The following is a 16,202-nucleotide window of genomic DNA, read 5'->3' as shown; positions in this document are numbered from 1 at the left end:
TTCATCATATACATTTACATTAAATATTCCACTCTCATTAATGGAGATAAGCACTGAAATTACATAAAGCCATTACGCAGAAGTTAAACCAAAATTATATGAATTTAGACATAGCCTATTTGTAGTGGATGCGCTTGATTACTTTTTCTGTTGTATGTTATGTTTTAATGACAGCGAGAAGTGCTATAGGTGCACAATAATTTATCTTTAAAGTAAACTGCACATCTCGTGTTGTCGAGAACAATGATCAATGATGCTCACTTACTTCGATATTGTGGCGGACTGCTAGATTCGGTGGAACGGTCCATTATCCGGATTGAATAGGACTAATGATAATAGCTTAGCCTACTGTACAACCACAGCTGCACGGAAGTGTTGCTGTCGTGTGAAGGCATCTCCACAACATTATGAAAAATACCACTGTATGCTTTGCATATGGATCCGCACGCCTCTCGTCTCGTCGACGCCGTAACAGTGTGTGTGTGTGTGTATATATATATATATATATATATATTTTGGTATATTTATTCTAAAACATAACAAGGATATCGAATTATTTTTACCAATAAAAATTGATGTGTATGGCACAAATGGCATTTATAGTCCGTAAGGAAATTACATTTTCTTAATGTCTTGTACCTTTGAAGGTGTTGAACATGGTGTCACGTGGATGGGAATATGCATGATATGCAGATGAGGTTATGCATAGTAAAATAGGCGTTGTAAACTCCATATATGGTGATTTCGGGGAGGAGTCAGGGTGGAGATGCTGTACGCACAATCTTCCCCTGACTGGGATTTATAAAGGGATTTTTGCGCTGGTTCTGGCGTACGCATGGTTTTATAAATCTGAAAACTTTTGAGGGACATTATGAAAAATACCACTGTATTAGAAGGATACAACTTGAAGAAAACGGTAAGATTTGCACGTTTCCTTTTTAAAATAATTTGTCAATGACGCGCAGAGTCAGAAAATTCTATTTACACTGCAATAAATATAGGCCTATATTTTCCCACTAAAATAGCTAAAAGATGTTTACGTTATCAGCAAAACTGCATTAATTTACCGTATTGTCCCGAATATAAGACGATATTTTTTTCTTGGAAGTACGTACACTTTTAGGATGAAATCTACGGAGAGTTTTATAAATGAGACCCCAGACCTGGGGCCTTATGTTATGTATAAACGTTGCTGTTTTCCACGCACGTATCTGGATTTATAAAAAATAAACTTGGCGTAAATATGTGCGCATTAAAAGGATGCTCTTGACTGTGCGTACGCACTCTTTTTCCTGGAGTGAGAAAAGTGGGACATAGAGGAGAAACAATAATGTACAGTATGTGGAAAATAATGTGTTTTTTTAACCTTAAACCGCATAAACACATTTCATTACACCAAATGCACAAAATAATGTTCTTTTTAGCAGCATTTTTTGTTTCCTTTTTAAAATACTTTGTCAGTGATGCGCCGAGTCATACAATTGTATTTATACTGCAATACATATAGGCTTATCTGTTTCCACTAAAAATAGCTAAAAGATGTTCACCTATAATGTGTTTTTTTTTACTTTTAACTGCATAAACACATTTCATTACACCAAATACACAAAATAATGTTCTTTTTAGCAACATCATATGACCGCTTTAAACATGGTGTCACGTGGATGGGAATATGCATGGAAATGATATGAGGTTATGCATAGTAAAACTAGGCGTTGTAAGCTCCATATATGGTGATTTTGGGGAGGAGACGCATGTACGCACAATCTTCCACTGACAGGGATTTAAAAAGGATTTTTGTGCAGGTTCTGCCGTACGCACGGTTTTATAAATCTGAAAACTTTTGTGCGTACGCACACATTTAGGATGAAATCTACGGAAAGTTTTATACATGAGGCCCCTGGACTCCCGCCTCACCTACCTCAATGACGTGTCTATGTGTGTTTTTGCATAGCTTACATGCTTTGTATTGAATTTTGCCTCAATGTAACTAGAGCAGTGGTTTTCAGTTGGGGTCTTGGAGGAGCACAGCACTGTACATTCTTTATCTGACAAACCCAATTCAGGTATTGTTGCTTCACCTGATGAGCTGATGATAAAAATCAGGTGTTTTCAATAAAGGACACATCCGAAATATGCAGTGCTGGGGTCCTCCAGGACCATGATTGAGAACCACTGACATAGAGAGGCAAAAAAGCAACATACTTTCATTTATTCTTATGAATGTTTTTTTTTCAGTTCTTTGTTCACTCTTGTGTTAGTTGACCTGGCTCTCACCTCACTTCTTTGTCATATAATGATCTCTCAAATATTTGGCCTCTAGGACAACAAGATGCTGATATCTGGCATGTATGATAAATAAGCTGGTTTCAGAATGTGTGTGTGACAGAAATGTACAGTCTTGTGTGTGAGGAAGATATTACACTAGTGCTTTTGAGGAGAACGTTGAGATATCTCGCAGTGTCCTGCAACTCCACCGCAGGGTCCACATCCCTTGGTCTTAGCTGACCTGAGCTCATTCTCCCTAAGGGTAAGTGCAACACTCTGTGCTCTGAATGGGCCTCTGTGTCAGTTACTAGAAAATTCATCATGGTGCCAAACATTGTACAAATAATTCAGTGGTTTTTAGGGGTGTCGGCTTTTGATAAGGAATTTTCAGGAACGCAAAGTGTTTCGTCCTTTTACGATCTTAACTACAGTATAAAGTAATTGACTACTGTAAATAGTTACCCCCTTAGGTGAGCATGGTTTCTTTTCACAAGCGTCTGTATAACACCATGTGAAAATATGTGTCCTGACTAACTTGCCTAATTGTAGATGTCAGACAAATGCTCTATAATCCACAACAGGTCCTGTGCTGCACTACACTGCACTGGACTGTCATTTATATGATTATTCTTGCCTAACATGCTAGAACATCCACAGTTTCCCCCTTTTAAACTGAATCAAACATCCTCTCCCTTGTGGTTACCAAAAATAATTTAGCAAAAGTCATTTATTTTGATATATAGTTCCATTGTTGCATTTCTCATACTCTGCAGATTTTAGAACACTCTTTATATACACAAATTGTTTTTTGACAGAGCTTGTTCATTTTTCCTGATTGTGGTACGAAGAAAATCAGATCTTGTGATTGTTTATATCTTGACCCTCAGACTCAGTCACTCAGATTATTGCTTATAAAAATAAAACCCAATTTGTAAATGCACACAAAAGTTTTACCAAGCCTGATCCCTGGTTTTTGCTTAATTGTTGGTGTTTTTGCCAGATGAAATGCTTGTACACTCAAGACTTCATTCATGACACTGATGAGGGATATTACCTTTTTCTCTTTATCTGAACATCTTTTACCAAATTTTTGATAGTGAAGAATGTTAAGTGGACTTATTGTACTCCCATGTTTGTGGCTGGAAGCAGTCTTTAATACAATAAGCTGTTTTCTTCCAAAATTGCCAGGTCAGATGCATTAATCATGGTGGCGTCGGTGCCTTTGAAAGAGCAGGCCAGGTCATTACTTGAAGCCTGTCTGAGGCTCAACTGAGCGACATGGAAACGCTTTGGATGTTGTTAGTTCATCCAGACACACTAATAGCTGGTCCCCCCCCCCCCCCCGCGCTTAATTTGAACAAATGAGATGTAAGCTACAGTATAAAGGCATGTGAGGATGGGCTGGCCTTTGTGCCTGAGTGTTGCCCCAGTTCAAATAATTACCTGTGGATTCATTTAGAAGCCAAGAGGTTGCAAGAGCAGGGCTTAGGTTGTCTTTTACCTGGAACAGTGGTTTAAAGGGTTAGTTCACCTCCGCATCACCCTGTAGCACCATTTTGGAGAGTATCAGCTGGACGTAAACAGCGTATGTTGTTCTGTGTCAGCTGTGTCACGCGGATACGTTGTTTCCGTTCAGATCAAATAACAACAACGTAGGAAACAGATCCGGCGTGACGCAGCTGACACAGAACAGCATACGTTGTTTACGTCCAGCTGATACTGCGGAGAAGACGAATTGTTGAATAAAGTCGTTATTTTTTTCTTTTGCAAAACAGCTCTCAGATTCCATCAAAAATATCTTCATTTGTGTTCCGAAGAAGAACGAAGGTCTTACGGGTTTGAAACGACATGAGGGTGAGTAATTAATGACAGAATTTAATTTTTTTGGGTGAACTAACCCTTTAAGAGAGTTGACGGAGCGTGTAAGGTAGCTGTAGGCTAGTGTGCTATCTGGTACGTGATTTCAATGATGAAGCTTCTCTCTTTCCAGCCACCAACTCTTATCTCAAGGGTAACTGTTCTGGCTTCCTTTTATAGAGTATTTAGCTGCTTAATCTGTCTCGTTCTTTCTCTCTCCCTCTTTAGAGGTCGCTGTGACTGCTCAGGCTAAGCCTCAGGAGTGAAATACTGTCTTCACCATTACCCTCTCTTCCCTAATTTATTCCCATTTAAGGACTTGTTCATCCAAGTGTTCTCACTCTGTCGGTCCCTTTTAAATATATTTAATCTGGCTGTATTTGATTATCAAATCAAAAGGCAAGATTTTTTTAATGAAGAGAAGGAAAAGCTGTTGTCCAGGATGGGTTTCAGACAGGAAAGGACATTAGCTACTGCATCTGAACTGCTCGGCACAGTTTATGAATCTAAACTGCAAAGTTTGTACTCTAATAATCTTACAGCTCAAATCTATTACTTGGTGCCACTGCTAGCTGTCAGCACAGATCATCTTTTTTGCAATTTGCAAATCCCAAATGCTGACCCACTTTATAATGGTTCTTTGTATAAAATTAGCCTGTTAACAATGTTTTGCCAGGTGAATGATAGCTAATCTTCTTTAAATCTAGAGAAACATGACTAATGTAACTTTTTGTTTAGCAAATTTGTAAGAGGAGTGAAGTAGATAAGTGAATAAAAACAGGCATTATTTATTACTGATAATAAATGAGGAAGACAGATTTTACTGCTGAACATCAAGTAGAAAGACTTTAATAATGAGGATAAATTATTTATTATTACTGATCATTAATGTAGAAGACCACTTGCAGTATCTCACAGAAGTGAGTACACCCCTCACATTTTTGTAAATATTTTATTATATCTTTTCATGTGACAACACTGAAGAAATGACACTTTGCTACAATGTAAAGTAGTGAGTGTACAGCTTGTATAACAGTGTAAATTTGCTGAGGCAGTGCTGGAAAATAATGGTGGCCACACAAAATATTGACACTTTGGGCCTAATTTGGACATTTTCACTTAGGGGTGTACTCTTTTGTGGCCAGCGGTTTAGACATTAATGGCTGTGTGTTGAGTTATTTTGAGGGGACAGCAAATTTAAACAGTTATAAAAGCTATACACTCACTACTTTACATTGTAGCAAAGTGTCATTTCTTCAGTGTTGTCACATGAAAAGACATAATAAAATATTTACAAAAATGTGAGGGGTGTACATTATCATCACACCAAAGTGGGTACTCTTCTCTTGTCTTTAAAAAAAGAAAAAACACATTTGATTTGTTCTTCAGATTTAGCAAAAAAGGCTTTAAAGTATGGATGTACCGATATAAAAAAATTTTGACCCAAATGAAAAATGGTGTGTCTGATTGGTCCAGACGCTACAACAATAAACTGATAATTGTTTTAAGTTATGGCAGATGATACATGGCCAATACTAAAATTCTGGGACCCACGTTATATTTAGTGTCTTTAAGTATGTACTCATTTAAATCATTTAATACAATGCACTCATTGCGTAGATGTTTTTATGTTGTACTTGTATTGAAAAATATCTGCATGTAATTACATATGTAATTATTTCTGTAGTTATATCAATAATTACACTGTTAGCCCTACCCCTTAAACCTAACCATACCACAAAACCTGTCCCTAACCATACCCATATCCCACCTCAGTAGCCACAAATGTGTTTTGCAATACAACATGAACATTTTTTTTGTCCAAAGTATAATAGTTGAAGTTGCCTAATTATAAAGTGGGACAAAATTCTGTACTATTTTGCCTAAAAGAAATCATTTTTAATGTTAAAATTGTGCATCTCTATTTCAAAGAATTAATGCTTAACTAATGAAATCATTTTCAAGAAACAAAACTATTTGGAGGCATTTGAAATACATGAATGGGTAAGATGCATGAAAGTGTAATAGTAATAGACTGAATTATTATTATAATAACAGACATGTTGGGAGGCATGAATATAGTAAATCCCTTTGAAGTGAGACGATAAAGATCCATATTGATAATAATAACAATAAAATAATGAACTTATTGGAGTAATTTGTATTGTGATAAATGTGTGCGATCATGGATGCTTGTAAGTGTCTGAGCGAGCTGTTTGTGTGGTCCACGGCTGTGCCTCAGTTGAGGATCTGGTAGGGAAGGGATACGCTCTCGTGCTCTGTCCGACAAGCTCGTGATGCAGCCACGTCGTGTGGAATGCAAACAGTGGCCACTGCATTTGCGTAGCAAAAATAAAGCCTGCCAACCAACCTGCCTCTTTTGTTGAGGTTCACAGCCTCTAACTTGAACACCGCTGATTTCATTGCTGATGTACCATGAATTCAGGAATTTAGTGCCATAAGAAGTCAAAAAGGAACGACCCAGGACGTGCGCACATCAGTGATGTTGATTTGACTGCGTAATTACTGTTGACAAATTAAACTCATTAAATGTTCTTTTCAGATTAAATATTAGATGCACTAAACAGTATCTGACCCTCTGAATGAATACTTTTTTTAAGAAATAAAGATTTCAAAAGAGAACGCCATGGAAGAACCTTTTTTTTTTTTTTTCTTAGCGTCAAGAACATTTTACAAACTTTTAAAAATCTAAACAAACCTTTTTCCACTATAAAGAACCGTTTGTGGAGTGGAAAGTTTGCCTGGATGTAAAAGGTTCCCATGTTAGGTTTGCTGTATCGTGTGCATCATATGGTTTTTGATTCCATTACACAATACAATCTATGACTATGAGTATAGAATAAGTAGAATAAGAAAAGTCTTTTTGGGAACATCACAAGAAAGTTTAATTCAACATAAAAAGTTTCTTCTAAGAGAGAAACTGAAAGCAGCAGAAACGTGAATGATGGATCTTCGCAATTAATGGAAGTTGTTTTTGCTATCATGTTCACTCAGTGACATGAATGGTGGTCTGAAAACCACACGTGTTCACAATCCAATAATCAGCATGTTTTTTTTCTCTCTCTTGGATCCTGGAACAAAAGAGTAAAAGGTTTCAAACAGGTAATGCTGGTTTTCTTGGCAGTGTACACGCTCTCTTCACCTCTCCAGTGGATGGACTCTGACAGTAATGAGAACTTACCTTTTGCCAGAGAAGGATTATTGAATTATACGCTTGGATGTCACGCACTCAGACATGCAGCGATTGAACTCGAGTTCTGGAGCATGAGCACATTAAAATGTCATAAAACCAGTGTCTCGGATATCTGCAAATAGCCAAAATGCAGTTTTTTGAAATAGGTCCAATACATTACATATACAAGGGGCGTATGTAATAAGTACTGTTCGAAGGAAAGACCTATGAACTTGAAAGTGCATGCACGCTGCTTGCTCTTTGCATGTGCCAATACTGGATTGGAGATTGAGGCCGATGGAGTTTAGCAAGTCGGAGGGAACATTGATAGATATATTACACGCACCTCACGGCTGAAGTTCACACCCCCAGATAAAAGCGTGTCTGGCAATGATCAAACAGGCCGGGCTGGTGAAGTGTACTTTGCATCTCTGCTTTCACCAGGTGTCTTTTAATGGCTGGCTGATTTAGTGTGGCCTATCCCACACCACTGCTCCTCATCATTAATGTCAGGTAGACCATGGCACATCAAACACCTCTAATGGTTCTGTCCGAAGGGGGGACAAACCAGGAGGAGCAGGCAGTGAAAATCCACAGGGGTCTCTCTTGAAACTCGCTTATGCTCTATGTTGAGTCCAGTCTAGACAGTTTACAGCTAAACTTTATTTGATTTGTATACAGACATTTGTATTGCATAGAAGTTAGTTTATATAATAAGCTTTTAATGACATAGTTATGTTTCTACTACTATTTGTTTTTTGAAATATAAACATTTAAACAGTGGATGTCATAGAAACTTTTTCATCAAATATACATGAAATATTGAACAACAGGTTAAGTGAAAATGTAACTGAATATGTAATATAGTGCATATATTTAGCAAAATGCTTATCTCTAGAGTTAAAGGTAGGGTAGGCGATTTCGGAGAGGCTAGCAATAGCAAGCTAGCTTTGAAAGCATAAGACTCCATCCTCCCTGCAAATCATATCTCTCTTTACAGTACAAAGCGCATAATATTACAATTATAACGCCTTCCATTCTCTCTCAGTCTGTAATAGTGTATGGAATGCGCTGTATCATGTCTGTGCGAAAAGGGTGCATGGAGGTATGCAAATACATACGTTGACAGGCAGGTAGGACAGCCCTCGGACCAAGGGATATGATTGAATGAACATTTTATGGTCCTACGTCCTCCACAGACTATATAAATACATATAATTACATTTAGACCACTTAACTTAGTGGGGATGCTATGGGGGTGTGAAGAGACTTTCAACCAGCATAACAAAAATGTTTTTGAACCAAATCAACTACCCTGCCTTTAAACATCATAATTAACAGATCACCTACTTTAATAATGTATTTTTATGGTATGTATTTCCATCACACATCACAATAGTCAACACCCACATATCAGGTCTACAATGACAGCCCCTCATTTGCATCTGCCGTCTGGACTGAGTAGTTTGCATCCATGTTAGTCACAATGACGCCACTGTGATCCTCTCGTATTCTTTAACGGTGGCATGTATGTGCCTGAGGGCAGGTTGTTGTGCATTTGAAGCATGCCTTTAATCAATGAGTCCCAGCACGGAGGCCGCCAGCACCGCTCTGCAGTTCCTCAAGAGTCCTGTCCCTGAGGCACCCTCTGCTCGCATGTTACCAGCCATGATGCAGGAGACACAGAGCGACTAGCCAACAAAGACACTGCTCAGGGCACTTAAACACAACCAGGTGCACGTCTAAAGGTGGATGAGAGAGACTATGGGAGACGCTTCTTCCCATGTAAAAAGATTTGTACGTTGGAGGGTTTCGGTCAGTGGCGGTTTCCACTTCATCTGCACTTTCTTGGGTGCTTTCAGGAACGAGTTTTCCTAATCTGAACCAAATCTGAACTCAAATCAAGAAGGTTCTTATGTCTCATTTGTATTAATGTAAATCAGAGCTTTGGGTAACACTTTATTTTAAGGTGTCCTTGTTTTGTCTGTGCATGTTTTTTTTTACTCTCATAGATTTTGTTACCATTGCCATGCATTATACGACTGATAGACTGCAACGGCTGGAGTTAAAAATCTTCGTTTGTGTTCTACTGAAGAAACAAAGTCACCTACATCTTGGATGCCCTGGGGGTAAGCAGATAAACATCAAATTTTCATTTTTGGATTAACTATCCCTTTAAGTCTATCAAAGTGTGAAAGGTGAGTTGAGTTGAGTTGAGTCAATTCTTTGTAGTGAGTCAAACGCATGCAGCACAACCAGTGTAGTCTGAAGCCTGAACTAATGACTCTTATGAGTCGGTTCTTTTAATTGAATCAAAGTGTGAAAGCTGAGTTTTGTCAGAGGTATTTTATAAAAAATCATTTGAAATATATTGTGACATTGTTTGTTTGTTTGTTTGTTTTAGTTTTTATTAATTTTTCTTTTGCTTGTTTAGTATTGTTATTTAATATGCTAACAAAGCAGAATCGTTCAATTCTTTACAATCCCCATTTCTGTTACTCATGCAAACATACAATACAATACAATACAATACAATACAGATTGTGTCAAAGCAGTTGCTTTGACACAATCTGTATTGTATTGTATTGTATTGTACAATACAAATGTACACACAATACAAGTGTACAATACAATTGTACACACTATTTTCCTAATTAATGCTGTTCAGTAAGTACATGTAGTTAATTAATATTACTCATTATGTATTATTACACTGTAACAAGGACACCTTAAAATAAAGTGTAACCGAGATTTGCACAAGCTCAAAAAACAATCTATTGTGAAAAGTCAGTCTTGAATGATCTCTTCACTTTCATTCAGAATAAAGAAAAAGTCTGAAATGATTTTTACATGTGCTTGTTCATTAGTGTTGGGCTTAATTAAAGAAACACTGCTACTGAATCTACAACGTGAAATAGAACAGTGTAATGCAACAGAACGAATGACTCTTATGAGTCAGTTCTTTGTTCTTTTAAAGGACCCAGGGATGTTCACCCAAAAATGAAAATTTGATGTTTATCTGCTTACCCCCAGGGCATCCAAGTAGAACACATATGATGATTTTTAACTTTAACCATTGCAGTCTATCAGTCGTATAATGCATGGCAATGTTCTATTAAGAACTCTAGCTGCTGCATTTTGGACCAGTTGGAGTTTGTTTATTAAGCGTGCAGAACAACCACCCAATAAAGCATTACAATAATCTAACCTTGAGGTCATAAACGCATGATTAACATTTCTGCATTTGACATTGAGAGAATAGGTCGTAATTTAGATATATTTTTGAGATGGAAAAATGCAGTTTTACAAATGCTAGAAACGTGAACGATAGTAATAGTGATGCCGCCTTTAACAAGAGGCACTAACTAAAAATTTGCATAACAGGTGTGAATTTGTTGTGTCATGACCCATTTTCATTGCTTATCTGGCTGTAGCAGCCTGCTGTGTGTTTGAGAGGCAGGTAGTGCTCTTATCATAACCTCTGGCCTGTGCCCCCAGCATGCCATCTCAGCTTACAGGAAGCAGTGAGGTGGGGGGTCGTCAGGGAACGAGAGGCCAAAGGGCTTATTTAGAAACTGACAGCACGAAATGAGGCGCACAGACCCCAGATGCTGGCCAACCAATTAGCCAGATTGCACTTCCATAGTCTACAATGGATAGATTTCCGAATGCTTGTGGTGGAGTTGGTCTTGTTTCTCTGTAGGTGTCTGATATTGATTTGCTTGTTACGGTCAGCCTGGTTTTTCTGCATTAGGTTTATACATTCAGCTGGATAGAAGCTGAAGAGTGAAGGAGGGAAGCCTGCCAGACTGTAAGAATGATTGTTGTGGTCAGGAACACAGATGTGCACGCTCACAGAGTCACAGCCATAACACTCATACACACGCACACAAACCATTTATAAACAAACAATCACATATACGCAGCTCAGGGCGTATGCTTTTATGTCGCTTATGATCAAAGCAATTATGGCAGTTTAGATGAAGTGCCACATATTTAAAAAGATTCAGATATGTATACAATTACAATTAGAAAATCATCAGAATACAATAAATCTTCACGCATAAACAACGCTTTGATTTTAATGCAACACATGCAGGAGTTAGAATGAGGGTAGAAGTCACATTTCAATAGGAATTTATGCTATAAAACCTCTTGACAGTCCACATTCATCTCTGGTCATATGTGGTCTTTCTCAGCTGAAGCCGGCCTCCAGAGATGCCATAAATATGTCCTGAAGCTGTTGAAACCGGGTTAATATTTATTTGGCTGGATTTAGAAGACATAAATTCTACATTTGCCTTAAGCAGCCAATAAACCAAGATGACTGAAGATCTTAAGATAAAGCATTAGACATCTTTAATGCTCCTGAGGAGCACATGAGATACTACTTTTATTTTTATTTTTTTTGTCTTTAAGGATTTATTCAGTAAATCATTCAAGAGAACCTGAGCCCAGAGTTTGGCTTATGAGTAGATCAGGAGGATGATTTGACTTGAATGGCTTCCTACTGCATGAGAAAGGCTTAGCAAAAGATCCTCTGACCCTCAAAACTTTACGATGACCTTTCTTTAACATTATGAGAGTTGCCAGAAAATGGTCCAGAATGAATAGAACAGGTACAGTGAGTATCCAGCCCCCTTTAGTGTGATTTGAATTTAAAGTAGGCCTCACATTTCCTAGTTACTTCCATAATGCAGGCTTATAGGGAGTTTCACCTAGAAATGAAAAATCTGTCATCATATACCCTCAAGTCATTCCCAACCCATATGGCTTGCTTTATTCTATTTTACACCAAATGCGATAAAGTCAAAGTGGACTGGGAGCGTTTGATATTCTGCTTTAGGTATAAATAGATATCAGTACCATACTGGTTATTGACCAATGTTAGATATTTTATTTTATTTATTTTATTTATTTATTTATTTATTTATTTATTTATTTTTAGTTTAGCATTAATATATTTGTCTAAATTGTGTGTATACTTGTCAGCCAATATCGGATATTAAATTGTGTTTTGTTGTCATCTAATGCTCATATCAAGTTAGTCTTTAAAAATGCTAAGAATAAAAGTTAAATGTTATCTTTAGCAAATATCAAAATGAATATCTGTTTTTCCACATTATAATATTATACCTGCACTTGTAGCATTTCAAATGGATGATTTACTTTTTTGTGTTTTATTTTTAATTTAGCCAAAATAGTAGAATATTATATAATCTGCTATTTATTTTAATATATATTTTTTTTTATAAATGTATTTGCTCCTGCAGTTCCTGCTTGTGGCAAAGCATCATTAATGTTTATTTCACCTGAAAGTATGAAAAATAATATGAAAATATTTATCACTTATCAGTGTCACCATGAAACTTATATCAGTTCATCCCTATTCTGCTACAAACTTGTTTTGCATAAAAAATGTCACAGATTTAAAAAGACATCACAAAACAACTGATTCTTCTTTGAATAATATATTGCTAAAACTACACAATAATCACTCAAAATGGTTAGTTATGTGCAGTTATTATAAGCAGCATTAGCCACTTCACACCTTTGAAGCATGAATATGTTGTACAACCTGTAACCATGCTCAAATTGAGGCACATCCTCTTGTGGCTAACTGCTTTATTGCTAGTTAATTCTTGTAAATTGGCTTTAAGTGTGCCATCAGTTCAGTTCCTCCTGAAGCGGATCTCTCAGAGGTGAGTGAGAGAAAGGAATCCAGCTTCAGTCAACTCCACACAACTGGAACACTATAAAACTATGCCAAAATATAAGCACAGCACGCTCTGCTGTTTTGCCTGCCATCCCTTTTCCCCTAGCAAATAATTGGTCTGTCCTCATCAATCATTTTCGGGATGCCGTGTTTGACTGAGTCCTGCTGTTTGAATGGTGTTAACTGAGACGCTGTGCCCTGTTCCTGACCCTGATATAAATCAGAGCCCCCAGCACAGGTTACACAGTCACACACTGCAATGAGTCAATAAACATCTGCATTGCTCAGAGCTCTTATCAACCTCTCTGTATCTCTGTGGCTTGTAGGACCCCCTTGAGAGCATGAGGCTCCTTCTACACGCTGCAATCTAAGCACGTCAAGAATGCTTTTGACAGTGTTTGCTTCAAGGCTGTTTATTTGACGGACAACTGCTCTTTTTAACACTGTAGCTTTGTCCACAGGCAAGTCAGCACCAGTCGTGCTCAGAGATCACACAGGTCTCTCTCTATAACAACGAACATGGTTTCTAAAGGCATTATGACCGTGATGAATGGGACACCTTTGAATATACATTTGTATGTTATGTGTATGTGTCACCCGCATGTTGCTCTCTCGAGTTTACATTACCTGACTTGGTATGTACATGTACAACTGTAGGTTGCTGTATAATGAAGCCAATCGTTGTTCTTTCCATGCAGGTGGGAGTTTGGTGGTGGCCGAGGAGTCGGATCAGAGCAATGCCTGCCATGCCATCAGTCACCGATGCACCATGTCACAGGAAACGCTGGCAGGTGTGTATAAATGGGCAAATTCTTTGCTTGGACATCCATTGAGTCAAGTACTCAGTAGATGCTCTAATTACTTTGAAAAACTGTCCTTTCATTTTCCATCCACCTTTGCTTTGTTTGCTCAGGTGCTTGTATGGGTTGTGATGTCTCTGCTGCCCCTAGTGGCAGGAAGCCTGTCACGTTTTCAAGCAGAATCCGAAGCTGCGGTAGGATTTGCTGGAATGGAGGAGCTGCCATTAGAGGCTTTTCCAGACACTGAGGAAGAGCTTGAGGAGGACAGTGACTCCCCATGGCATGGCTTGTTTGGTGAGTTGGATGTCTGGGAATGATTTCTACAATGAATGAATCAACAACGAATTGTTTAGTCCTGAACAGGCGATAAACTTCTTTTTCTTTTTGTCTTCATCCGTTTCTGTCTCTCCCGCAGAGCCATCTGTGCTTGTCGAGGGCGACCAACAGCCAGCGAGATGGGAACGTTCCCCCCGCTCACCAGACACTTCTGACATACAAACCAAAGGTGCGCGCAAGAAAAAGAAGAAAAAAGAGAAGGAGGAAAAGAAAAAGAAAGAGAATAGCAACAGGGGACGGCACAGCAGTCGGGACTGCCGCGTAGAGAAACGTGAGATGCGTGTACGGGACCTGGGCATGGGTTTCGACTCAGACGAAATTGTCCTTTTCAAGTTCTGCGTCGGCTCCTGCCAGAGGTCTCGTGGGAACTATGACTTGGCTCTGCGCACTCTGCTGGCCAATGGTAGTCTGCCCAAGCGCACCGCCAGGAAGGTTAGCGCACACCCTTGCTGCCGGCCCACGAGCTATGAACCCGTCTCCTTCATGGATGCTACCACAACCTGGAGAACCATCAAGTCCCTCTCCGCAGCAGACTGTGAGTGCGTGGGATGAGCTGAACTGAAAAAGTGGAGGGGGAGCATGACCTGAAGAAATGGTGCAACGATCAAAGAGAAGAAAGGAAGAATCAGGAAGCCTCCTGGGCCATGGCTACAGAACAAGGTCGGGCGGGTTGGCCATGGTGAAGCGCTGTGAGGGAATATGTTTTGGCTGTGAGTGATTCACAACAACAGCCTATGCATACAAACTTACGTACTGTAAAGTACACACCAAACCTCAACAGAAAAGCTTGAATGAGGTTAGAATACAATTCGACCAAGTCTGAGATGACGAGAGACTCTTTGGACTCAATATGGAGAGAGTTTGAGGATGGAAGAACAGCAACTTTGGATCGTCCATCTGAATGGCTCTATAAACAAAAACTACATGTTATAACTCGAAAAGCATTTGCTTACCAAGAGTTTCAACAGACTTGGATACAGCACGAAACCCTGTTTCATTTGTCAGACTCACTTGTTGATCCTGGATGTCAGTGCCCATTTTCCTGGCCTTCAGTCTGGCATGTTATATTTCAGCCAGATTAGCAACTTTGGATCATTCATTATTAACAGCACATTATTGTTGTAATTACAATGTAATTGCGCAAACATATGTGGAGTATTATTAAAAGCTTAGCCCGAAAGAAAACATACAGGCCAGTTAGTATTACCCTTTCAGCTGGAAGCACTGAAGGTTGATTGTGTTTTTCATTTCTCAGGATTTTTACAGGAATGATATGAATCTTAAATTTTTTTATCCTTTTTAATACCATAAATAAAGTAAGAGGTATTAAAGGGTTAATGTTCCACGAGGCCAGTTTTTCATATAGTAAGTTGACTGATTGAAAGATATAGTTAAGTGAATAAAATCTATAAAGATGGATATTTGATGCTAAACCATAGGGGCTGTGTAGCCCAATAGTACAATGCAATAGTTTTATTTATGCTGGTACATCAAATATTAATGTACAAAGTACATATTATATAAAAAATATTATCATTAACATATGTTAGGTAAGCATGATGTAGGTCTAAATTGTCAAATTATGTGAAACGATACTTGGATTTGCTACTTAGCAAACTAAAGGTCAGTTCTTATTTTATCTTGCTTTACATTTTTGACATTTATATATTGATTTACTTGCACCATAGTTATGTGGCCTTACAGGTTTGTCCCCATTGTAGTTATCAACAAAAATAAATTAGCATAATGTGATGTCTTCCAGACTGTGCTTTAGCAGGATCATTAGTGTTCTCTTTTAGCATTCTCAGATGATGACCACAATGCATTTGCCATTGTTTATTTTACTGTTACCAAATGGATGCCATGCATCCCTTAACATTTACTGTACACTTAACAGATATCATATTTATTTTTTCATTTAAGTTATTTATTTATTACCATGTCTACACATATGTCTTATGGATGTTTATATTTATTGTTTATACCTTGGCCTTTGTTCTTCAGTCCCTGTCATCTCACGATGAACCAGAAT

General features: G+C 38.2%; 1 protein-coding gene across 1 annotated transcript in view; it reads left to right on the top strand.

Moving 5' to 3' along the window:
* LOC107743380 (artemin-like) overlaps nucleotides 1-15,515 on the top strand; it is a 17,542-nt gene extending 2,027 nt beyond the window's left edge. Inside the window, exons 2-4 of the mRNA XM_016556572.1 lie at nucleotides 13,733-13,825; nucleotides 13,948-14,128; nucleotides 14,250-15,515. Of these exons, the coding sequence (XP_016412058.1) occupies nucleotides 13,772-13,825; nucleotides 13,948-14,128; nucleotides 14,250-14,722 (708 nt within the window). The 5' untranslated portion in view covers nucleotides 13,733-13,771 and the 3' untranslated portion in view covers nucleotides 14,723-15,515. The remainder of the gene's footprint in view (nucleotides 1-13,732; nucleotides 13,826-13,947; nucleotides 14,129-14,249) is intronic.
* The last annotated feature ends 687 nt before the right edge of the window (nucleotides 15,516-16,202 follow it).

Source organism: Sinocyclocheilus rhinocerous, unplaced genomic scaffold (genome assembly GCF_001515625.1).
Source record: "Sinocyclocheilus rhinocerous isolate Xijiao unplaced genomic scaffold, SAMN03320098_v1.1 scaffold1458, whole genome shotgun sequence".
In the NCBI taxonomy this organism is placed as follows: domain Eukaryota; kingdom Metazoa; phylum Chordata; class Actinopteri; order Cypriniformes; family Cyprinidae; genus Sinocyclocheilus; species Sinocyclocheilus rhinocerous.
Note: the sequence above shows the minus strand (reverse complement) of the source record. Positions and strands in the feature narration are given on the sequence as shown.